Source organism: Sardina pilchardus, chromosome 7 (assembly GCF_963854185.1).
Source record: "Sardina pilchardus chromosome 7, fSarPil1.1, whole genome shotgun sequence".
Taxonomy (NCBI): domain Eukaryota; kingdom Metazoa; phylum Chordata; class Actinopteri; order Clupeiformes; family Clupeidae; genus Sardina; species Sardina pilchardus.
The window spans coordinates 24560327-24586197 of record NC_085000.1 but is presented as its reverse complement, the minus strand read 5'-3'; the positions used below and the strand labels follow the sequence as shown (position 1 = coordinate 24586197).

Here is a 25871-nt window from a genome sequence, read left to right as displayed (position 1 = left end):
GAGCTAAAATGGCTGGGCTCGTGGGAGGATGAGAGGCTAGAGGCTGAAGGTGAGTGTAAAAGTCGATGTGCTATGTTTCAGTGGACGGTGAATGTGTGTGTATGAGTGTGTGTGTGTGTGTGTGTGTGTGTGTGTGTGTGTGTGTGTGTGTGTGTGTGTGTGTGTGTGTGTGTGTGTGTGTGTGTGTGTGTGTGTGTGTGTGTGTGTGTGTGTGTGTGTGTGTGTGTGTGTGTGTGTGTGTGTGTGTGTGTGTGTGCGCGTGTGTGTGTGTGTGTGTGTGTGTGTGTGTGTGTGTGTAAATGTAGCCAGGCTTTCAAGGCAGTGGCACCCTAGACTGCAGGGTCTGGCCCTTAGCCAAATATCCCTGTTACCTTGGAAACCATTCACTACAAACCCAGAATAAGAACACATTTTTTTTGTGATTTGGCCTTTTTAGAAAAATAGGTAAATAAATAAATAAACAAGCTGGACCTTTGGACCTACAACACAGAGAGTGAGAGAAGGCAGAGAGAGAGAGAGAGAGAGAGAAATATCAGCATATTTAGAACAGATACTAACAAAAAAGACAAAAATAACTCCTCATTCTATGAACTCCTTTTAAGCTAAAACAATAGTCGGTAAGCTACAGAGCCCAGCTCGTTGTGAAGCGCTTCACAACCATGACTGTAGGCTTAAATCACGCACAAACCCAATTACCCAGCGAGATATCTCAATCTGTGCAGCAGGCTCTATAGTGCATCACAGAAGCAGCTGGGAACGAGCAGAGGAGTAAGGGCCAATCTAATCATCTCTCCTTCTCCAGCAGGAGCAGCAGACCATGACCCCAACTCAGAAGAGTGGGAAGACCCAGCTAAGGTTGGCGCTAGACTGGAAGCTCTCTCCGCTATCCCACATTTCTGAATCAGTGATCACAGACGAAGCACACACGCCAGCACAGCATGTCGTTCGTTCACCTTACAAATAACAGCTACAAACTTAGTCTGATGTTACAGGAGGTAACGAGACGAAGTCTCAGACAGACATTGCCCGTGCGTGCCTCTACTCCCTCATATCACACTAAGTAATGTTGTGGTTGCAGGTAGGATGTAGGATCATGACCCTTTTTGACACTTTTTTGTCTGTAAATCGGCGTCCAGTCTGTTGAAAGTCTGTACGAAAAGGGATATTCCTACATTGTGTAACTTCAAGGTTCACCGTGGTGAGGTTCACTGAGTTATGAGATGTTGTACAGTTAATGTTGCACAAATAATGTGTGTTTGTCCACAGAGCAAATGGGCCAAATGTTGCTGGGGGCTTAGAGATATAGGCCTACCCCAATAATATGGCTGCGTGTGTGTGTGTGTGTGTGTGTGTGTGTGTGTGTGTGTGTGTGTGTGTGTATGTGTGTGTGTGTGTGTGCGTGCGTGCGTGCATGTGTATATGCATGTGTGTGCGTGTGTGTATGCGTGTGTGTGTCTGTGTGTGTGTGTGTGTGTGTGTGTGTATGTGTGTGTGTGTGTGTGTGTGTGTGTGTGTGTGTGTGTGTGTGTGTGTGTGTGTGTGTGTGTGTGTGTGTGTGTGTGTATTCGCCCTGCTGATGACCAGTGAGTTATTATTCTATTCCGCAAGGCAAAGCTGTGCTATATGGCCAACATCAACATGGAAATAAAGACAAATTTGTTCCATGATTGTTCATCAGAGTGTTCTGTAACAGTAGGGGGATGTCTGTTGAGATAGACAGATATATGAAAATTATGAAGAACCCCACCAGCATAGAAAGCCATCGTCAGGGGGAATTCTGCGAAAATAATGTGACCGGGTCTCGAGCCCGGCATGAGGCTTACGGTTGACCTTTCCAGTAACAGTGACTGATTGAGCAACCTCCACAACCTTCAGGCAGGGAAACGCCTGGAACAGAGAGAGGAGGGGGGGTTGGCACAGAGGATGAAAGATCAGCTCTGTGTGTGATTCGCGGACACACTGATGGAGGGGGGTTATCTTCAGTGTTTTTCAGAGGTCAGGTAAAACCAGATGAATGTAAATAAATAGAAGATGCTTCACAGATGAGCAAGTGGAGGAGGATTATAAATGGCTTAAGAGCTCCCTCTGCTGGTTAAGCTCCATCATGTGTACTGTAGTTCTGTATACAGTGCACTTCATCTGCTTTGAGTGAAATTAGTGAAGTTGTGCACTGTGATACAGTTGCAAAAGGTCATGGCCAAAGATTTCTTTTGTTTCTGAAACGTGTGGAAGTTGTAGTGAGAGGAAACGGACACCCTCTCTGCCAGTAAATGCCTCTGCCACTTCTCTATTCCTGTCAGACAGAAACCGAATTTCACTTTTCGCCATGTCCACAAACAGCATTTCCTATTTTCACAAGAATCCGTATGAACACACAATGCACTCACTCTCTCTCTCACTCACTCACTCACTCACGCACACACACAAACACACACACACACACACACACACACACACACACACACACACACACACACACACACACACACACACACACACACACATACACACACACACACACACACACACACAGACGCCCACAAGCACAGAACAAAACAAATACGCCCAGCCAATAGACCTCTGAAGTTCGCCTACAAAAAAGCCACCATCTTTGCCCAAATAAAGAGATCCGGTATCTTGAGATTTTTTCTATGGGAAAATAACATGGGGATTTTCAATTATCGCACCTGTTAAACTCTCGCAGGGATGATGACATTGGAAATGCAGACGTTTTTCACTACACAGTTTTGTCCACTGCCGTCTAGTGGATACTGTGATCTTCGGTAGGTGAAGACGGCACACTTTGATCTTTGCTACCCCAGAGCTAACTTACCATGCAACTTGCCATAGGCAGTTAGCTTCAATTAACTCCCGGATCTCCTTATATGGGCAAAGATGGCAGCTTTGGATCCTTTTTGTAGGCGAACTTCAGAGGTCTATGGGAACTAAGCAGAACATTAGGCCATTTCTAAATGTCCTTGATTGCACAGTCATTGTCAAATAAAATCTATTTAGAGTACACTCTACGGGAGTTTGGTAATTCTGTTATTGCACATTCTTCGGTTTAATGCTTACATAACTATTTTTTGAGATACAACACAACTTCACATTTGGAGGCACAAAGAAGAAAACCCTTATAGTCTTTATATTCAAACTAAAAGAATGTGTAAAGAAAGAAAATATGATTTTGACTGTATAACGCTGCAGTGTACGTTTGTGTCCTACTACTCTTAGTTTTAAAGTGCTGCATAACACCAATGTTAAACAAGTGCCTGCAATTGGTTGGTTGATTGAAAATTGGCTTGAATGACAAGTTCTGCTGAACAAATTCAAATGTGTTCACAGATTTGCCTGGGTTCACCCAGGTTAATGTTAAGGATGTCTTATCCTTTTGTTGCTAAGCCTTGACTGTCAGTGAAGGGCCGCAGTAGAACGACTCACACTCCACTAATCCGCATGACATTGACCACAACACACTCCACACTCCACACAGTGGCACAGCTACAAATTGCATCCTTAAATGCAAACCTTCACAGTCTTAATTTGGGCATGTCTGCCCAGCAAGTGGCCTGTTGTATGTAGAGATGTAAAAGTCTGGTTTCAGAAAGTAAAAACCTGCCACATTTTTGTTCCAGCCATTCACTTAATCAGCTGATTCTAAACAGCTCAACTCTTAAGCCAGATCAGTTGATTAGTGAAATCACCTACGCTAAACGCACAGGTAGAACAAATACATGGACGGACTTTTACTTTGAGAAGCCGGACTTCTACATCTCTGGTTGTACGTGTATACCAAATATACTGCCAGTGGCCAACATGTTTTGTTTGATTTTCCAACTCCTTGACATGCAGGTGTCGGTGTAAGTGTTTCCAGTGGCATGGATGGTTTAATTTCCAGGCCCACTGGCAAAGAAAACATTAAAGGGTACAGTAAGCGATTGCTTTTGTCACATTCAATAATCATCTCCTCATGATACACTAACAATCCACTCTGTGAGTACACTGTTAATACAAAATAAAATAAAAAAAGGAATCCCAAGTTCAGAAAACTGGAAACAAACAAAGTGGGGGCAGCCTGTCCCCCAAACAAACAAAAACAAAACCCTGTGTGGACCTTCTCTGGGAATATTGAAAGGAGGGGTGAGCTAGCTGCTGTGTTTCGTTTGGTCCTTGGTTACTCTAATGTAGCTTTGGACAAAAGCATGTGCTAAGCAATTTGATTATAAACATAAACTTAAACAAATGCGACCGCATATTTAATCTACATTCATCCAAAAGCCATCATATGTGGCTATGGTATTTTTGTTGATTTCATAGGCCTACATTTAAATTAGACTCACAAATGCAAATATCAAATCACTAGGCCAATAATTCTAAAAAAATCCACATTAGTGGATACTTGAATTCAAATGCATTAGTATATTCAATATTGTGATTTATTTGGATACATGATTTGATACTTGATGAGGAACTGTGTAGCTAATGGGCAATATGGCCAATCGGTTTAAGACATCAGAAGAGATAACATAAGTGGGGTTATTAGGTTCAGCAGTGTTATTAGACCTACTGTGAGAGAATTAGTTCAAGAAGCATAACAAAAATGGACGGTTTTTGGCTAAATCTGCTCACATTGATGCTTGTGTGGTCTTTCAAGAAGGAGTTGTGGGCACTGGTACAGAACAAACTCACACGAGCAGATAGCACAGTTGGATCAGCAGGCCCTGTCACACCACATCACCAAACTGCCACCTTTGACTGACAGAGGAGGAGGGAGGGACCACCGGCTAACCAGACGCTATGCTGACGCACCAGCTGCCTCCGACCATGAGCCAAAATGGCCTCTCACACGGCCCGCGCGCTCTCCCTCTTGCCCAGCATGAGAGCTTTATTCCTCCATTCCTCCATCTCGCTAGCCTGTTGGACCACCCAGTCGCCAGCACTGAAGCATAAACAGAACAGTAACTGAAGCGCTAATGTCACGTCCCGTGGTATAGACATGTCTGGGAGTCGTGTCAAACGGCTCAGTCGGCCTGGTGTATCTCCTTACGTCTGCGCACGACAGTGTCAACTGTGCACATTTTTCATTCTTACTATAAAGTCAAAGGTGCTTGGCAAATGTGCATCTCTTTGGCCCCAAAGGAGTTCCTAGATCATGTTGTTCCTAGATCGATCTTTTTCTTTGTAATTAAAACCTTGACACCCAGACTGGGTGACCCAGTGTAGGCTATAGCAGGCTGCTCTCTTCGCATGTGGAACCACCTGACTTGATCAAATTCTTTTATTAGCCTGGGTGAACCAAACCCATGCAGACACACCTAGTAGCAAATTTGAATTTGCTCTGAAATCTCCATCTGGAGAGGATTCCATTGACACCCGTTTTCCAATCTTCATTTTGACTTCCAAGGCATAATAACCAGCATATCTAAGGGAAGAATCCGCACACTACAAGTCTTTGTGAAAATAGCTTTACCAGTAAAGCTATTTTCACAAAGACTTGTAGTGTGCGGATTCTTCCCTTAGATATCCAGTCACTCTTAATCCTGCACCTCACACGGATGAGCGGTGATTTTTTACCTTTTTGCATAATAACCAGCATGAAATTAAACTTAAATTGGTGCATCTAAACTCTAACCAAATTGCTTCAGAAAAGCACAAAAAATATGTTTTGTGTAAATGCAATTGTTTACTCAATTCCAAAGAAAATATAGGCCTACATCAATTTCTGTTTAACCCTGCTGCCATGCATCAGTGCAGCCCTTAGTTGTGTTGAAAGCACTGCCCGGCCCAAGCTAAGCAAAGCTAAGTGCATACAAAGCTACAGTAGACCTATGGGTGCCTCTCAACATGCCTCCTCGATCCTCGATGCTCGATCCTCGAGGGGCGTTCCCACTGATCTATAACTAACACTGGATAGACTATCCCATTGTTTCCCCCCCATCATTCTTTATGTAGATCAGTGAGGATCGAGGCATCGAGGAGCGAGGGAGGACGTATAAACGCTGCATGAAATGCACCCTATGTGATTGGATCTTGGGTTTTTGGTGTTTCAGAGACAAGTGTCGATTGGATCATTTCCAGACTGACCTGCAGGGCACATTCAAATTGGCTAACAGGTTCGCAAATTGCTAACTGGATTCACCCAGGCTAATAGTTTATCCTTGCACTGACAGGAATCCCCGCACTAGGCTACAGCTGAATACAGTGTTCATTTTCATTAGCAAGATTGCCAATATCAACCTGTGCCAATGTGTTCCAGCATATATTTTCCTGGATTAAAGCTGGAAATACAAATGTTGGGGAGCAGGATGAGATCTGATAACTACTGCATTTGGAGCTGGGTCAGTCTGATGTAGACACACTCATACTGAAGTATGTTTGTTTGGGTGATAATGGTTCCTATTGTCCCTAGAGTCTCAAAGAAATGGATGTTTATAATGTAGGTACAATAACCATAAGGTTTCCAAGAAAAATCATCCTTGCCTTACTTGCTCCTCTGCAAAGCCTACTGGACAACCAACTGTTGTTGCCTAGCTTGTCCCCTTGGTGTTCACTCTCATTCCCTACCATTTTCTTCTGTGTTCCTCTTGGTTGTTTTTTTGTTTTGTTTTTTTCAGCCTAGAATCAGAATGAGGACTTCTGCAACAGCAAAACAACAGCATGCAATAATGTTCCCACTTCTTGAGGTATGCATTTATCAGACATATAGTTTGGTCATGGAGAGAGAGAGAGAAATACATTCACAAATAAATTATTTATTATAAAAGCGGTAACGTTTCGGCCTATGGCCTTCTTCAGATCGCATGACTATAGTTTGGTCATATCAGGAACAGATGACACAATGTGTCATTTCCACCAGACATTCAGGATATACTGTATATGTTCAGGTCTGTGTTCTGTGCTGGAACACAATACAGATATCAAAGAAAACATTTCACAGCGCAACACCGCTGGTGTCACCAAAAGACAGCACCTAGAATGATGTCAAGCTTCTAGCAGTGACAGTAAGGGTCCTGGTGTTTGCGCCTTTTAGGTTGCTGGTTTACTAACTTTATATGAAAACTCACCTAATATTACTGTCAAATCACAGCAGGTTGCACTTCATAATTCAAAGATACATTGTAGATAAATATTTTCATTTGTACCCTAAAATCAAACATGTAATTTTTACAAAGGTTCAACGGCAATTAACCCTTTCCATATTATTATTATAATCATTAAATATATGCTCAAACCTTAATATAGTTTCAAAAGTATACTTAAAGAGTCACTGCACCCTAAAATATGTTTTTTGAGCTGTTGATTGATTGAAAATACTCATAAGTGGTGAACTGTACTATTACCAGGGTTAATATTGACAAAAATCGTGTTTCTCGACAACAGTAAAATTTCGTCTGATTTTGTATTGGAGATATTGCTCTCCGCGCATACTACAGTTTGAAACATGCCATGGCATGTTGGCGCAAAATGCTATTGGAATGCTGACGAAGTCCTGTACTTCTCGTCCAACACTACGTCACCAGGTCGTTACAAATTAGGAATGAAACGCCCAAACACCTGCTGCCATGATTAGCCTACCTGTGATAAGCCATGTCTGCAGCACTCATTGACCAGATTGACACAAAATCACCATGGTTGATTGGTTGCAGCAGTGCTGCACTCCCTCTCCAAATTTCAGAACGTCTCGCCCATTTTGAAAGCCTTTTTCAGAAATATGAAGTGGGTGGAATTATGGGGTGAAGTGACTCTTTAAGTCCAGACTGTGCTATCTTTCAGTTTACAGGTGACAGTGTAACTTCCTCTGCTGGTACTGCTCTCCACCAATAGAGGGCAGTGTTACTCTGGGACATTGCAGGACAGCCCACTCCAGCACCACCACATAGCATAGATGTGCCATTTAACCTATAGACTGCCACTGAGACACAGTCTCATTGGTTATTTATGGGGAAAGCTTTAATTGCCTTGCTGTCTGAATAAAGGGCAAATGTTAAACCTGATTCACGGCTCAGAAATCAACATCAAAAATGATTTCATGTGAGAGGATCATCATGATGGCAGCGACAAGCAGCACGCCCCACGCGATAAAAGGCTGCTGAGTGTGTGTGAGTGTGAGTGTGAGTGTGAGTGTGAGTGTGTGTGTGTGAGAGAGAAAGAGTGTGTAGTACATGTGTCATCAAATGTTATCCTCTTTTGAGTAGGACTCATCAAAGTGGGTGGCAGTATTACTGCTGGCAGAATGTGGCCGTGTCCTTAATGATGTGACCTGTCCTTTTGTGCTCAACATGTCAGCATGTCGTAGGTCACAGGTCTTCACACATCATTATGGGACCTGTACGAGTCCAGATGCTATATTTATTTAGCACAGTTGCTGCTGTTCTGGAGACGCATCACGGCCACCATTCACACCCAGTGGCATCATAACCAAAGCCAGTGTTTTAAAGAGGAACATGATGACCCTGACAGAGGCAAAGTGTTTTGAGGCTGTTTAACAACAGGAGATAAACTACAGCGTTCATTACATGGTAGGCCGTTTGCTTGTATTTACGTTGTGAGGGGATGATGTTGGTCACGTTAATTTTGATTTAACAAAGATCTTATCACTCACTTCGGGCCATGGATTAAATACAGATAAAGTTAAGTTAATTGGGAGATGGGAAGGAGCACATTTGTGACATTCAGTTCTCTGCAGTAATGGTCTGACAGAATCTCTAGCTGAGATCTCAGTATCTAATTGATATTCTGTCTATTTTGATATCCAGTAACTGACTATAATTGGTGCTAAGCCTGTGAGAACTGTACATGTCAGTTTCTGCACGCACAGGTTTTGATTTCTGTGTGAATGAAAGTCTATCAGAGGGTAATATTTACTTTGGCAAATTCAGGCTGAGAGTAGTATCTGGTGAACTATATTGTAACTCATTGCAAGCATGTGGCACTCTAAGCAACACACACACACACACACACACACACACGCACGCACGAGCACACACACACACGCGCGCACGAGCACACACACAGTCCCCTCCCTCCCCCCCACATGCGCACACACACACACACACACGTACGCGCACGCACACACACACACACACACACACACATACACCCTTTGGCAGTGCGACAACTGGAAGATTACCTCAGGCTATTCTGTGCTTTGTTGACATCGGGTTTGTTTCTTGTATTGCAGTGAAGGGGGGAAGAGGGGCTTTTGCATGTCTCTGTTGACCCCCCCACCACCCCCCACCCCACAATAATCCCCCGCCCCCCGACCCAGAGGAATTCTCTTGCCCGTTTATTACTCCATAGCACAGATGCCTCCGCTGGGCACAGTAGACCACTGTTACACTTGTATTTAATCATGACCTCGTCCATGATCACATCCAGCGCATGTGTTCCTCTGCAGGTGTTACCTTAGGGAGCAATGGGGCAGCAAGACACAGGGAGCATCTGAAGCAGTCCATTGACAGTCCAACTGAACAACTGAGTGACTGCCTACTAAATGTGAACGTAAATATGCTATTAAAAGTTCAGCATGACTGGCACATCACTTCAAAGCCTTTGTATTTACACCCCAGCATGTGTTTCCATTGTGTAATATTCCTACCTCGGCCGCCTGTGGCACTTGCATAGGACACATGGCGGTTCAAGTTTCCATTGTAAATTACTGTAGGTATGCCGTGAATATACTGTGACAGGCAGCTTGTTGAATACCACACAGTCTCTCACCTCAAGGACCTTTCAGTGGATCGATTGGTTTCACAAAATGGCCGCCCGGCGATGTTAATTGGCCCTAAAGAGCCCTGGCCAGTTTGTCATTGAGACTCTGAACTCTAAATGGGTCTTCTCTAGGACTTCATGAGTGCCTCTCTTCATCACCTCAGGGCTATGGGTGCGGGTGAGATCCAGCACTAGGCCCGGCGTTCATGACGAGCCCCTGGCTGAAATGATATCGCATCGCTGTCCTCACCCACTTCATCTGCACCTCTGCTGTAACCCATCTTCAGAACCACTGTTTATTAACCTTTCTATATTAAGCCAGCGGCTTCCTGTGCCTAAACCCACTTGCCTACCACCTACTACTGTGTGTGTGTGTGTGTGTGTGTGTGGGTTGGGGATATTGACCTATTAATAGATGCATTGCAGTCACTGATCAAAGATGATATTGGTGAAAGATGATAATAGACCCTACCTTCAGTGCTCTATATTTGTGGGTGTGAATTGGTGCCACCTGTTTCTGACTAGCTTGAATTGTTGTCTGTTTGTTTTAAGTTTACACTGCCAGTTACGCAGAGTTTCATTTTCAGTGTGTATGCAGAAAGGATCGCTAGTGGATCTTAATGAGATATTTGCTGATTGTGGCAAAAGTACTGGAAGTTTTAAAGTGTGAAATAACTATAATCACTAACTATTCCTTTAAGAATCAAATGACTATGCAGAGGTATAGGCTGGGTGAATTTTGCACGGCAGCTCAGGCTGGAAACCAGCAGATCTACAGTATCTCTTCTGTTTACTGCCAGAACCTTTGGCTCCAATCAGCAACGGCCATACTCTAGTCCTGGCATGCTATTGGCCAGTGACGTGGCGATAACGAAGTGCAGTAGAAACAAAGTGCAGCCTCCCCAGACTAATGTTCAATCTTAAAAGATTGAGCTTAGTACGGTAAAAACCAAACTATTACAGAGGAGCAAAGTCCAGTGTTTTTGTAGATCTCAGTCTTAGATCATTTCTGGAACACAATATCTAGTACACAGCCATCGTAGGGGATGCTTTGATAAGGTAAATGTAGAACTATCCATTTAATTAGGGCATCACAGATGTCCCATCTTTCAAAAGCTCTCCACCAATTTCTTTTTTTTTCAGATTTTTGTTTTGCTGATAGGAATATTGTTTAGAAACAAAAACAATCCAATCTTCAAAACAATCCTTAACAAGCGAAATCCATCCTTTACTTTTTGAGTTAGCTTGCGAACAAACGAATAAACAAACAGACAGACAAACAAACAAACAAACAAACAAACCCCCACGAAAACATAACCTCCTTGGCGGAGGTAGAAATACAGAAGGAACTCTCTATGGAATAGCCTAGTTCTTTCTTTTTTGTAATTCTGTATTCTGTGTTTTGCGCATGTGTGAGCTTTGCGTTGATGTCTGAGGCTGCTGCTAAACACTCACTTTCTCAGAAAGAGAGAGAGAGAGAGAGAGAGAGAGCGACAGAGAGAGCTGCTGAGTCGAAGCCGAACAACATGTGACATATATATGTGTCTGGACCGGTCATTCAGATGCCAAAGACGCAGTTTGACACGATCAAGAACCTGACACCTCCTTTTACAGCACTCAGAATTTTAGTTAATCTGTTAGGCCACAGCAGGTGGGTGGTTTGGGGCTTGGGGATAGGGAGGGCATTGGCAAGGATGTGAAACTGCCCGTTCTGTGCACCGCCGAGAGAAAAACACTTCACATCTTACGAACGTGAGATGACACATAATCATTCTCAACTCTGGGAGCTTTGCTTCTGCGGCAGATTATCATCATACCCCTGTAATCCATTTTGCAAAGATTATCAAGTTAAGAGATCATTCCTGTTATCTTTCTATGAGACTTGAGACTTTCTGAATCAAATTTCCCAACAGGGAGCGAAACGACAATCCCAAGCAAGGGAGTCAGAGTGAGTGCAACAGCTGCTGGTTGATAACATTCGGTTGCTCGCCCCGCTTTGGAAATGACAGGCCCCAATTGTGGCGGTTGTGTTGAGCCCGTTGTCTTTCCTCACTGTTCTGTGATTCCATTCCTGGTGCACCCCTGGGACGTGTCGTGAGGGACACATACCGGGATACTGGCGCCCACCTCGTGTGTCGCTTGGATGCAGCGGAGCCAAAACATGGCCCAAATCCCCCGGCCACGACCCCCCCTCTCCCCCAACACACTGCCCTCACTCTTGCTGCACCTCCTGTGTGTCAACAGTGATGCTGAAATGTGAGGACAGGCATCCCCAAATTTGCACATTTATTTAAAATGCACGTTTATGCAAAGTGCAACCAGTCGGAATCTGATAAATAACATCAGCCAGATCAGTTTCAGTTTCTCACAAGGATAAAACTTAATTAGACACACACATACACACACACACACATACATCACATATGCATAGGCACGTGACTAAAGCGAAACATCTCAATGGCAGGGATGATTTATCACTGTATATACTCACGATCATCTGTGCCATCCAAATCTGTTTACAACAAAACATTCCACGAGGGGTGCTCTCTTATTTACCAGGAATTTAACAACTCCGGAGGCTCTTGCCCTGAATCGAATCCAGCATTTAACGCTGCACGCCTGCTGGCGTAGAAATACCCGCAGTGCCACGAGGGGCAAACACTGCCACCGGGGCACTCAGAATAGCCTTCGCCAGGGTGTTGAGTGAGGACACTCAGGACTGGAGTGCAGCTCTTGCCAAAGCAGTGTAGGGCAATCGTTACGGCTGTGTGTGTGTGTGTGTGTGTGTGTGTGTGTGTGTGTGTGTGTGTGTGTGTGTGTGTGTGTGTGTGTGTGTGTGTGACAGAGACAGAGAGAGAGAGAGATCCAACCTGAGTGCCTTGATGGCAGACACTTCTGTAAGACACTCAGGGGAATGTATTATTTCCAGGACACTTCGCGGGACAACCATGAGACATGCCAGGGCTGTGTGAGAGAGTTAGACTGGTTTGCACTGGGCTGCTGCATCTGGTTAGGGTCACTGTTTACACAAGGACACTTGAAGAGTGGAAGGAAATAATAAAATCAGAGAAATTATTTTGTAACACTCCAGTGCCAAGTGGGTTGACAGTGTGACAACATTGTGACAAACTAAAATAGATACAGCATATTATGCTCATTAGTTTATACTAATACTTTGTTTATAACATCCACAATTAGGCCTATATTATATTATATTGTATTAAATTATTGATAACGGCAGCAACGTGAGTATCTAGAAAAAAATACATCGTGTACACGTGTGTGTATCTGTGTGTGTGTGTTTAAATGTGTGTGTATGTGCAAGCGTGCACGCCCATGTGTTGTTCAGATACCCGCGCAGTCAGCAGTGGCACAAACTTTTTAATCTTCCCACAGCGGTTAGGGCGCTTCTTCTTCTTCCATATAAAGCCCCGTGGCCAGTGTGCAATCTGCCGCTGACTTGCGCTCAGTGAGTTGGTGAATGAGTGTCAGTGAGACTCCGTGAGCGTGAGCTATAGCCTACTGGACCTCTGGGTGCACTCAGGGGTGGACAGTGCAGCTGCAGCTGAGGTGAGAGAGGGACGGGACAGAGGCTGACAGGGACGGACACAGAGGCCAGAAATCAGTGAGCGTCCCAGTGCTGAGGGGACACACGTGTGCCAGGAGGACAGAGTCAAGAAGTGCAGTGCAGGTCACATACTGGGCTGATTTCTCTCTTCTCTCCCTCTCTCTCTCTTTCTCTCTCTGGCTGAAGACCCTCTAAAGGTGTGTGGGTGAGTACATACAAGTGAAGACATCCATGTGCATTTACACTGTTCAATACAAAGGTGACAAATATTTTCAAACAAATATGGGAAATTGTAATGTTGTTGTTGGAATTGCATTAATAGTGGGGTTTTTTGGTTCTTGAATAGCTCCACAGAATAACATTTGAACGTGTTTGGTTTATTTGGCAGCTCAGGTTAAAGACAAACTCTTAGCTTTTATTGACAAAAATACATTATCTAAACAATTGGGGGTTTTTTTACATCAATTATATTGATGTCATTTGTCTTTCAGGGAAAGAGAAACATGAACAATTCAAGTAATGAAAATTAAAAGGAATAGTGTCAAATTGTAGGCTTACATATTGACTATATATATGTATATTTTGTCTTTGAATGAAAATAGATTTTTGTTTCAGATTTCATTCAACTGACAGCTTTGCTGGCATGTTGTCTTTTAAATGTGAAATTCACACTTTGATTTACAATGTACCTAAAAGTAATAAAACAGAGTTTGTTTGTGGCTTAAGGAATAGGAGCTCTTTCATGGTCAAGTCTGGGGAGATGATATGCATGTAATTGGATAAGTTGATATTTTGAGACATTAGAAGGCTTCCAGAGCACACATCATAATTCAAACTCCATATGATCAATAAATAAGTGCCTCTGAGTTGTTTACGTTCACTCCTAAAATGAATGTGTTAAAAACAACACATCTCTGTGTCCAGATAGGGACAGCTTCTGTGTTTTTTGTTGTTGTTTTTTTTTTAAACACATATCTGTGTCTAGGGGCAACACAGCTTTTGTTGTTTCCAACACATTCGTTTTAAGAGTGTTGTAAAAAGTTTAATTTTGCAATGTTTAATTTGCCTGTTTTGTTCATCGTTAAAAAAACAAACAAAAAAACACATTTGAATTTGAACTAAAGCAGAACTTTCCTCATTGGCTAACTAATGGACACTTGCCCACAGTGTGTAATCTATTTGACCAAGTGTTAAATAAGAAAGTGTTTGGGGGTAGAAGAAATGTGTGAGGCATGTGTGAAAGGAGCTCTGGTAATTTGATGAAGAAAGTGCTGAGCATGTTACAGAAGGTGTTGAAAGATGTCTGTGACAGACGGGGTTGATCCTTGTCTCGTTTAAAAAGAAAAAAAGAAAAAAAGAGGAATGCACAGCCTTACACAAAATTCAAGTGACTGTGACAGTGACTGTTGTAGGCAGATGAAATATAAATGACAACTAACACAAGTGTTTAGAATCAGATGAGCTTCTTCAGTGACAACGTTCTCATCTGACAATGTTAGCTGGAATAAGCACAACATATATTTATCGGAAGAGAAGTCTTTCAGTTTCATGAATTCAGCAAGAACTTGTTCATCTCCAGCTGTAACTGTCATCAATACAGTCAAATTGTTTGAGTAGAGATATGATAAATATTCATGTAAATCGTATATATTATTATGTCATATAAGATAAAGATATATATTTGTATATACAAATGTACAGTATACTGTACTGTTTGAACCTAAAATAATGTTATGCTATTATGCTATGTTATGTGTAATGTTTTTACGTAACTGTGAATACATTCATTTTAACCCACATTTAAATGTATATCATAGGCATGGATGTAAATCCGATCCTTATAGTGTTGACTTGTCTAATGTGTGGTGTGAAATGTACATGTGTGTGACATGCGTGTCTTGCTCCCCCCCGTGGCCCCCGCTGGGCAGAACGATGATTGAACTGGGGACGCCAGCCGGGAGTCTGATCGACGAGCTGATGGAGCTCACTGCCCAGAGCCTCAGCCGCCTGGAGATCAAGGAGCACTTCAACATCATCAAGGAGATTGGCCGCGGGAAGTACGGCAAAGTGCTGCTGGTCACACACCGCTTCAGGGGTAAGGAGGGCGGCAGGGTGGGGGTGGGGAGGGGGAGGGGGCACGGGGACAGGGCAAGGTCAGTACAGGGCTGTAGTTCAGAGGATGGGGGCATGGTGGTCAACGCTCAAATTGCAGGGTTGCTGATGAGTGTGTGCATTTGAGAAAAGACACGCCAAATTGGTTCAGGCTTAACTATAACAGTGGGACACTGACATTTCCAGCATTGTAACGCACTGAAATAGGAAGTGTGGAAAATGATTCAGTGGGTGTTTTGTTACTGTTGTAAAGACCAAAGTCTAAATTCTGCATTAATCAAGACAAACCTTACCATATCATAATCATATTATGGTAGAATTCATAGGCACACATGAGTTAGTTATTATGACATTGCGTCTAGGGGTGTTACTGTCATGCTTCCATAATCAGAAACTGTGCTGACAGAATGATGACATAACATGACATTCACTTTTAGTGATAATGACCATGATAAGTGATTGGACTTCAGCTGCCATTATTACGAGACATTATTACGAGGTATCTACCATAAAATGTCCATGACATGGTTATATTAGGCAGGGTTAAGTGTTACCTAATTTTGTAAAAGAATTTGCTTATATTAAGGCTCATGCTACTGGATGCAATGTGGTCTTACGTAACATTCTATCAAATCCCTGTTGTGACAGGTGGTTAAAATACAGTACAACACATCACCAGTGAGATTTGGGGGCAAGCAGTTGTGTGCTGAATATGTTACTGTAAGACACACACACAAACTGGACTTTAAGAAAGACCCGAAGAAAAACATTCATATTGAATTAAATGACACTGTAGAGATGACAGTGTTAAATCTTTTGTTCTCCTGTGTGTTTTGTGTGTGTTGTTTGTTGGTGTTTTGTGGTATTTCTCGGGTTAACGAACAGGGACACCAATGGCGCTCAAAGTGATGCCCAAAGCTTCGACCAAGCTGCAAGGCTTCTTGCGCGAGTACTGCATCTCCCTGCACCTGTCACGCCACCCGTGCATCGTGGGACTTTTCGGAATCGCCTTCCAGTCCAAAGAGCACTACGGCTTTGCCCAAGAGCTGGTGATTGGCCGGGACTTGTTTGCGGTCATCAAACCAAGGGTAAGAGCCATGCTGTGTGCGCATGTTAGAAAACACCATGTTCAGTTCAATTTGGGCTTCTCTTTACGTATAAGCTATTGAGAAACCAGTTGGGAGAAAACAGAGGCTGTGCAAATCACAACAAATGAGCGTATGTTTTTGTTTTTCTAAGCTAAACAGACCACTGTTATTAGTCCATCGATTGCACTTTTCCAAACCCCTTTGGAATTCAGAGAGGATTTGGAAACAATACAAAACACTTTACCACCTGGTTTGCTAAGAGAGCAATGTTTGGTATCCCTACAAGAACACCATCCAAAGTAATCAGAGCCACCTTGGAACATGGAAATTATTTGCAAGATTCATAACAAGATCAAAGGTCAGATTCTTCAAACTCGATATGGCAGGCAAATTAGAGTGTGAACTATAATTATCAGACCCCTAACTTCGTCATTAGTAAGACTGATGTGTCTCTTCATCTGTCATGGCATCTATTTAAAGTCCTGAAGACTAGACTTCTTCAACTTATCAATCAGGAACTTCCAAAGAGATTTGCGAAAGCTCAAGATGTAGATGGAGAAGTTAATAAAACAGGTGGAAACCTTTGCCCTGTGAGTGCTGATTTTTTTTTTATTATCGTGGCCTAAAGTGCCTTAAGTGAATCCCGAAAGTTAAGCTCTTTGTGATCCTGGGGATTACACAGGCATCTGAGATGGAATGCAGTTAAATTAAATTCAGTTCCACGGTCACATGTCGTGAAGGAGGTAAGTGCATGGCACCTCATGGTATGTGCATTTGTCACACCTCAAACTGTGCATTATGGATAAAGCCAATGGTCACGGTCTGGACCACACACACACACACACACATACAGCACACATACACTCAGGCGCGCATGCACAAACACACAATGATATTCCCCTTCATTTGCTGTGTATTATATGAAAAATTATTGACACTAAGAAATGCACTTATGCCATCCCAGGAGTGTAGACTGTTGGGAGCCTAAGAAGGATGGCATACCAATCCATTTCTTCCTGTCACCGAATGAAAGATTTCATGTGTAAAGCTCATGGAATCTCACTACAGTCTGCTATTTTGAACTGAAAATTACCATCTATACTAGCCTGGGTGTTCCCATGCTGCTTTGCGCGTGATTTCATTCACACTGCAAAGGCAGCCAGGAAACTACCATCCTAATTTTTGCCTGAGATAGGGGACCAATCACATGACAGGGGGGAAAGCAAGACGATGATGAGCTATGCACTTGATTTGATACACATCCGTGGCGCCCAATGAACAGATTTGGGCATTTTTTCAAATACGAGAAAATTAACGTTTGGTTGCCAGATCACATCTCATTGAGATGTGGTGGTCGCGTCAGCCAGGCTACATCTATACTGTATCTATTTGTGAAATGTGTTTTAACCAATGTTTTGAGAGATGATTGCATATGTTGAAGTAATCAGTGCTGTAAACATTTAATGATGTTTGTAAATGATGGTATTTCATGATAAACATATACAACATTCTTTTGGGTGGTGAGAATGATTAAATGGAGGATAATTCAAACTTTTGTCTCTCTCTTTCATATTTAGAGCGAGATATCTTTTTTCTCATCCGACCATATGAATGGCGAGGCTGTTGAATACAGGCACACACTTAATCTAGATCTCTCTTCAATCAGGTGGGTATTCCAGAGGGTGCAGTGAAGCGCGTCGCCCAGCAGGTGGCCAGCGCATTGGAGTTCATCCACGACCACGGGCTGGTGCACCGGGACATCAAGCCCGAGAACGTCCTGCTGCTCGACAGCCACTGCCGCCAGGTCAAGCTGGCCGACTTCGGGCTCACCCAGAAGAGGGGCACCCTGATCCGCATGATCTCGGGCACCCTGCCCTACATGGCGCCCGAGCTGTGCGCCATGGCCGTGGAGGAGGGCGAGACGGAGGCCAAGGCGCCGCCGCTCAGCGTGGAGCCCGGCCTGGACACGTGGGCCTTCGGCGTGCTCGTCTTCTGCATCCTCACCGGCTTCTTCCCCTGGGACCGCTGCGCGCCCTCCGACGACTTCTACGAGGAGTTCGCCGACTGGTCCCGGCAGCCGTCCATCGCCGACGTCCCGTCCCAGTGGAAGAGGTTCAGCCCCGCCGCCCTGGAGATGTTCAGCAAGATGCTCGCCGTGGATGCCGCCCAAAGGTGCTCGGTGAGCGAGGTGAAGGCCTACGTGGAGAAGGACTGGCTCAAGGCAGAGAGCTCCAATGGCCTTCCGTGGGCGGACGGCAAGAAGGCCAATGGCACGATCAGCCCTAGCTTGGGCAGAAGCAGCCCTGTCCGCGAGGTGTTGGCATGACGTTAAATCATTCTCAAGGACTCATTCTCAAGGGTTCATTTTTAGCAGGCACGGGAAGAGGGAGGAGGTCGGAGAGTGGAGGATAAAGGATAAATTCCTGCTGGAGTGTAGTTCATCTCAACAGGTTGCGGCACTCGTTTTATGGGGGCCGTAAAAGTGTACACACCTTCCGCTCCCAAGCAGACGGATAGAGTGTCTAGGGGAGCCCTGAGCCCTGGTGGCCTTCAAGAGCACGAGCAAGAGCTCTGATGTCCGATACCTACTGATGTCCGACATACTGTATCCCTTTCGGAGAACGCGGCTTTATGTAGTGAAGATCTTCGGCTTGGCACATCAACGAAAAGCCACAAAATATAATCCTGCTGATTGTAAATGTTCTTGGAACTACACTGACTTATGTGAGAACCAAACCAATATCTTTAACAGTGTAATTCAATGTCACATAAAATTTGAGTGAGTATGGACACATCATTTTAAATTGTTAACAGGTGTCTGTTGCACAATAATATAAACACATATAATTCATTTTGCACACACATTCAATATATTGTTTGAATATAAGATTTTTCAAAGAGTGTAATACCTGTGCATGATACAAATAAAATGATCTAATCTGTCCAAAATTGCATTTATCTTATTGAAACCCCTATGCTACACTGTCAAAGACCTGCCAGTCGAGGCCAGAATAGCTAAAGAAGGGAAAGAAGACGAGTTCTTCCTCATCTTCCTCCGTTGTTCACTGAGAAACTTCAGAAAGAAACAGAGCTGTGATCTCTACTACCAAGGCTGGTCAATGAGCAAGGACTCCAGAGGCCTTTCCTTGTACACATTCGACTGTAAGCACTGGTTAAAAAAAAAAAAAAACTCTAAACTCTCACTCTAGCTTCAAGTTTCAAGTTTGGGAGGATATGGAGTTGGTTTGAAACTCATTAAGTCATTCAGCAATCGTCTTAGAGCGGGTTGGGTTAGTAGGGTCGGGTGGTTCGGGCGATTGTCGGCATTCACATCTGTGCATTGCAATGTAATTGTCCGACGTTCTGAACACACTTCTGTAGAAGCACAATCAATACAAGAGCACTAAGCCGGGGCCCCGGGACTGTTATCTTGCTCAGGGGAGAATGTGTTTCATGTTACGGGGCTCTTTGAAGTTGGCAGCGGTAGTTGGGGTAAGTGATCCGTCCATGGCCTTTCTTTCCCCCTGCGCTCCTTCCTCTTTGTCCCCGACACCCGTCAGCCCTTAACATCGAGTAATCTCATGGCATCTGCTGCAGCTGGCCCGTCACTGACTGACGTTGTCCCGTCTTTGTCCGTTACGAGCAGGAGCGCCAACAACGGCTGTCCGCAGTGAGACCGCAGCATGGCGCGTTCGTTTGGTTAACGCATGGGGGGGCGGTGGTGGGGTTGTCGAGGGTGTTGAGGTGGGGGCAAGTTGTGAGTCTGGCATGGATCCTGGGGTTAGTTGCCCCCTTGTGTCCCTACTAGTGCATAGTTCGGCAGTTACACCACCCTGCCGGGGGTCATCTTACAACCCCCCACCCCCTAGAGGTCCAGACATGCCCTCACTGCTGGGCCTATCTGTGACCTTTCCAATACAAACAGTCACCAAACACATGCTGGGACATCTGACCACGCTCATACTTGGATTCTCATGGACCAACAGCCATCAATCACTCTATCAATTGCTTCTGGGAAATAGATCTATACCTGTCGCTACTTCAGACTAGCTCTTTCACAATATCAGATAGTCACTACATGGTTATTGATAACAAATTAATTCACAATAACAATATTATGGTAAAATCTAGAGAATGTTTGAGCAAAGGATTAATATTTAAACAGGTTTATTGTTATTACTGTTTTAGCCAAATTAATCACACTCTAAATATGGGTGTAGCGAGGTGGAGAATCTATAGCCATAACACTTACTCTTACAATATCACTTACACCGGGATTGTTATAAACTAATAAACAAAATGTTGTTTCCAATATTATCATATTTGGACTATAAATACACTATTAATTGTTGCATTTTATAAATATTATGGCTACCGTCAATTCCGGCAGGCCTACATGATGACATCCGTACTTTAGACACATACAAGAGAAACCATTTACAGCATGTGCACTACGCATCAATGAATTTTATTAGAGTTGATGGAGTTGCAATGGCTCCGCATGACACCGAGAGGAACACTGTGGGTCTTCATGGTAAATATGACAGTTCTGTGACTCCTTTTGGAACACACTTGTAAGAAGCTTCCAACCGCATCACTGTTCCACACTGAAGCGTGACATCCAACAGCTGCTGCACTAAATCTACTTTCTCTAATGTTTGTACAATAAACTGCCGGACAGTGTTTATAGCCGTGATTTATGGTTGGGCCGTGCAGTATGTAGCTATTAAAACCACATGTCATCAGGGCTACAGCAATATCAGGAAGATGCGTAAGATTTTTGTTCAAGACAGATATGGTCATTCATGGTAGATGAACCCTACACTGAGTTCTTCTATTTGTGATTCAGTGCAATCATTCATAAATTAAAAGCGTTGTTACACTGCTGAGTGAGTTCTGCCTTCAATTATGCAATCAAGTTAAAGGGATATTCCGCCATTTGTGGAAATACGCTCATTTTCCACCTTCCCTCGAGCAAAACAATCGATATTTACCTTGTTCCCGTTCATCCAGCCATTCTGTGAGTCTGGCGATACAACTTTTAGCTTCAGCCTAGCATAGATCATTGAATCGGATTAGACCATTAGCTTCTCGCCTGCTAGCTTCATGTTTAAAAGTGACTAATATTTCTGGTAATTTTCCCATTTAAAACGTGTGTCCTCTCAAGTTAGAAAGTGCAATAAGACCAACTGAAAATGAAACCTGCCGTTTTTCTAGGCTGATTTGACATGGAACTACATTCTCATCTGGCGTAATAATCAAGGCAACTTGCAGCTACTGGCACTACTACTGCTTGATGTCTATGGGGACTATTTTCAGATGCTGTGTACGATATCACTGCGCCTATGGTACGTTTGCAAGTTGCCTTGATTGTTACGCCAGATGAGAGTGTAGTTCCATGTCAAATCAGCCTAGAAAAACGCCAGGTTTCATTTTCAGTTGGTCTTATTGCACTTTCTAACTTGAGAGGAGACACGTTTTAAATGGGAAAATTATCAGAAATCTTAGTCACTTTTAAACATGAAGCTAGCAGGCGAGAAGCTAATGGTCTAATCCGATTCAGTGATCTATGCTAGGCTGAAGCTAAAAGTTGTATCGCCAGACTCACAGAATGGCTGGATGAACGGGAACAAGGTAAATATCGATTGTTTTGCTCGAGGGGAGGTGGAAAATGAGCGTATTTCCAAAAATGGCGGAATATCCCTTTAAAGGCAACAGCAAAATATTCCATGACATGAGCAATCTGTATCCTTTTTTCCCCATTACTCGAAAGACTTACTGTAAGTTTAAAGTGCACATATTCAAACTAACTTACAACATATTACTTTCATCTTGCATCTTCACATAAAGTATATTAAAACTTAATATTTATGATGTTGTGCTTGCAGTCATATCTAATATACAGACCGAGGGCAATCAATGACCTAAAAGTCAACGCTGTTACACGTCTGCTAACATATGTCAACCAGCAGTGGAATGGCAGTGTGCGCATCCATTCTTTATGTATTAGCTCAACGTTCCAGGCAACAAAAAGAGCTCCCCAGGGGTGGTGGTGCCATTTGTTTCTTTCTGCATTACATCACAGCATTTGGTACCCAAAATGCACCGCATTCAAACCAACAGATGTCATCGCACAGTGAGTCCTGAAGCAGAGCTGAAGAGAAGACAGACAAAGATTTGCTCATGGGGCTTCTCAATCTATTACGACTACTTAATGGTGCTGTTGTGGAAAATAAACACAACTCGACTCGGGCCTTATCACAGACAAGAGCTCCCTCACCGAGTCCATCAAAAACGCATGTGGTGAAGTGAGGGAGAAAATGTGTCATGACTTCACCCAGTGGCAAACATCACAGGGAAACAAACAACGGTCTATGACTGAGGCGACAGATGACCCAACGCATTTCTAAGTGTTGATGTTATTATTCCCTCACTGACAAGCAGCAAACACAAAAGCACAGACACTTGTCAGTGGCAACATATGCATTGCCACATGTTAACAAAGATTAACGTATGCTATGTGAGCTACTAGTACTGACTCGTAGTTGTTCTAGCAGATTTTGATGAGCGACAGAATGGTGCTGTAGGTGTATTCTATACTTATACCTGCAATGACGAATTGAGAATTGTTAACAAATTACTGTTATGTGAAACAGCTCTGACTTATGAGTTCCGGTAGGCTCACATTGTTACGGGGTACTAAGTTCTTTTTGCATTTTGCATGGTGCCTGTCTTTGGCACCATGGAAAAATGCATCAACCCAGCAGCTGCGCAAGAGAGAAAAAATCACCACGGTACTATGAACTAAAGCTAAATGTAAACACTACAAGAGAGAACAGAGAACTGTATCCTCTGTTCAAAGGACACCTCTGATCTAAGAACAACTTAGGATAATGGATAATGGACAGCAGATGGTAGTTTGTGCAACATTCGTTAATGAACTTGTATGGACTTTTAATAGCAAGATGGCAGCGACCGGAAAGACGAGGTAATGCACTAGCTGCACAGACCTTTTTGTAGCTATACCCTTTCCATACACTTCAAAAGTAAACGTTACTCCAGTTGGTCTCCAGGGACACTCCCCACACTATCACAGATGTGTGATGAATGATATTCTCTGCCTTGTCAATGACTTAAAGTAGCAATTTACTTTGAAGTAGCAATCTGCACCCAAGACTAACGCTATATGATATTCCATTGTAAATGCATATTCTAGTCTTACTCAAAACTACTCGGATTTTTAGCCAGTAAAGAAAGTTTACACTTGTTATTGTCTACAAATCGACACTAGGTTGTTGTTTGACCAGAGTTGTCCTTTAACTTGTCAAAAGGTGTAACATGGTCAGCTTTTAAAGCAATCCAATGTAGTTTTTGTTTGTTCTAAGCTCCCCAGTTGTGTAGTACCAGTATTTGTATTTAACACAACTGTCATAAATACTAATGGCCTGCAACTGGACACAGCACATGTGAAATTGTTAGCAAACTGGCAAATTATGTTGTTGACTGACAAAGTCATAGTACACAATTTCATAGCAGGCTGCACAACTGCCATAAAGTCATTTGTGATTGACAGGGTCTGGGGAGAGTGAAGTTGAAAGGCTGGTTCTCTATAGAATATGGTTGGGAAGGTGTGCCCTTCTCCTTATCACAAGCTAATTTACCATCAAAAAGAACTATAGGGACCTTATAGTACTCTGGAACAAAATATTATAGTAATCCTACAGGGGGAAAAAATATTGGGACATACAAGGATATTATACTGTAGAGGCCCTAAAGAACATCATAGAGGTATTATACACGTATACACACAATCTTGTAGCATTGCTATAGTGCTGTACTAAAGCATAGACTTCAAAGCTGCTATAGTAAGGTAAAAAGTGCATAGGCCTCAATGGCCTTTGATTATTGACTATGGTTTTAAGAGGTGTATGTCTCCTGTTCTATTTCAGGTTGTCTTAACAACAGATGTGCTAATCTTGCATCACCAGCCCACTATAGCTTCAGGGCAGGAGGTTGAGCCTATGTATACATAGAGTATCAAGGTTAGCATTCACAAATTAGCCCCCCTGGGCATAGTCACAAATCTACAACCTTACACACCAGTGGACGGTCCCATGGTAAAATATTCTATGAACACAGAACAAAATAAAATAGGAGACATGCTCACCCAATATCGAAAGAGTGCATACAGAGAGGTGTTATTGTCTATCCTGACACATTAAGTACATTTTATAGAGTGTGTTAATTTACTGATTTGAGTAAAATAAATAAATAGATATACGGCCTGTGTCTGCCAGAGCTTCAGCATCCAAAAGGTATTTAGACTACCTCCATTCTTTCGAACATGATCAATGATAATAATCATTTGGACTCTTACAGGGAACCTCCCATTATATAATTTGCTAAGAAGAAACCTCATAGCACAGAGAAGGAGAGAGAGAGAGAGAGAAATCCAAAAGTAAACAAATGAGTCTGTTGATGAAAAAACAGCAAACAAAAATACACAGCCTCAATTTTGCCTCAAATAACAGAGCACACCGAGGTTTGTCATCACAGCTGCCATGCTTCTAAAGCCATCAGAGAGAAACAAAGGCCCTTTACTCTATTTAATGCAAAAGATATCAGGATATTTATTTCCATTTCATTCTGCAATGTGTGTTGTTGAATTATATTTGGAGAAGAGAAGATTTATTGAACACAAACTCTGCCATTTCACACAGTGTGATTGGAGAGTTCTTGCATTGCAGATAATAGTCTGGGATATCGTCCAATTCAGATCTGCTTCCCCCTGTAAATTGGAAAGCATGCTATAAACTAAAAACTCCATGGCCGATGGTGAATGAAAAAGATTGTTTAAGAAAAAAGTGGAAAGTGTTATCTAAAAATTACTCTAAGACCATAATATAAGGAATATTCTTTACAATCATTAAATAATGGTGGTCCTGAAACATCATGGTAATCCTAGAACAACATTTAACAACAAATAGTGATGGTCCAGGAATAACATTTGAAAGTATATCCAGGATCCATGTCTATGTTGCAACTGGTGTTCCAGGATATACAGTATATATATGTGTGTGGTGTGTGTGTGTGTGTGTGTGTGTGTGTGTGTGTGTGTGTGTGTGTGTGTGTGTGTGTGTGTGTGTGTGTGCGCGTGTGCATGTGTACAATTTTATATTATTTATTAACAATGATGTAATTGATTTATTATTTGAAGTCCACATACTCATATCACACACAAACACTACAACATCACACTGTTGAAGAATGTAGAACTGGTAGACCATAACACAAAAAACAGTGTACCAAAGTGCTGAGTTAATACTGGAAAATGGCTTCTTGTGCTGTGTATCAAACTATAGGGTTCCCAGATCATACAGTTTAAAACACAG

At 42.9% G+C, this 25871-nt stretch overlaps 1 protein-coding gene across 2 annotated transcripts; it reads left to right on the top strand.

Moving 5' to 3' along the window:
• The first annotated feature begins 9413 nt into the window (after positions 1 to 9413).
• Positions 9414 to 19332, top strand: si:dkey-8e10.3 (serine/threonine-protein kinase SBK1). 2 transcript variants are annotated; one of them, XM_062540085.1, is made up of 5 exons: positions 9414 to 9501; positions 13466 to 13484; positions 15208 to 15374; positions 16277 to 16479; positions 18146 to 19332. In XM_062540085.1, exons 3-5 carry the CDS (start codon positions 15212 to 15214, stop codon positions 18803 to 18805), a joined length of 1026 nt encoding a protein of 341 aa, XP_062396069.1. In that variant the 5' UTR covers positions 9414 to 9501; positions 13466 to 13484; positions 15208 to 15211; the 3' UTR covers positions 18806 to 19332. The 2 variants fall into 2 exon arrangements, with proteins under 2 accessions (XP_062396069.1, XP_062396068.1); XM_062540084.1 differs by lacking the exon at positions 9414 to 9501 and having other exon boundaries at positions 13194 to 13484.
• The last annotated feature ends 6539 nt before the right edge of the window (positions 19333 to 25871 follow it).

Coding starts and splice junctions, on each gene's coding strand:
- si:dkey-8e10.3 (XM_062540085.1), top strand. CDS start 15,212: ATGATTGAACTGGGGACGCCAGCCGGGAGTCTGATCGACGAGCTGATG. Junction 15,375..16,276: donor GGTCACACACCGCTTCAGGG/GTAAGGAGGGCG, acceptor GTTAACGAACAG/GGACACCAATGGCGCTCAAA. Junction 16,480..18,145: donor TTGCGGTCATCAAACCAAGG/GTAAGAGCCATG, acceptor CTCTTCAATCAG/GTGGGTATTCCAGAGGGTGC.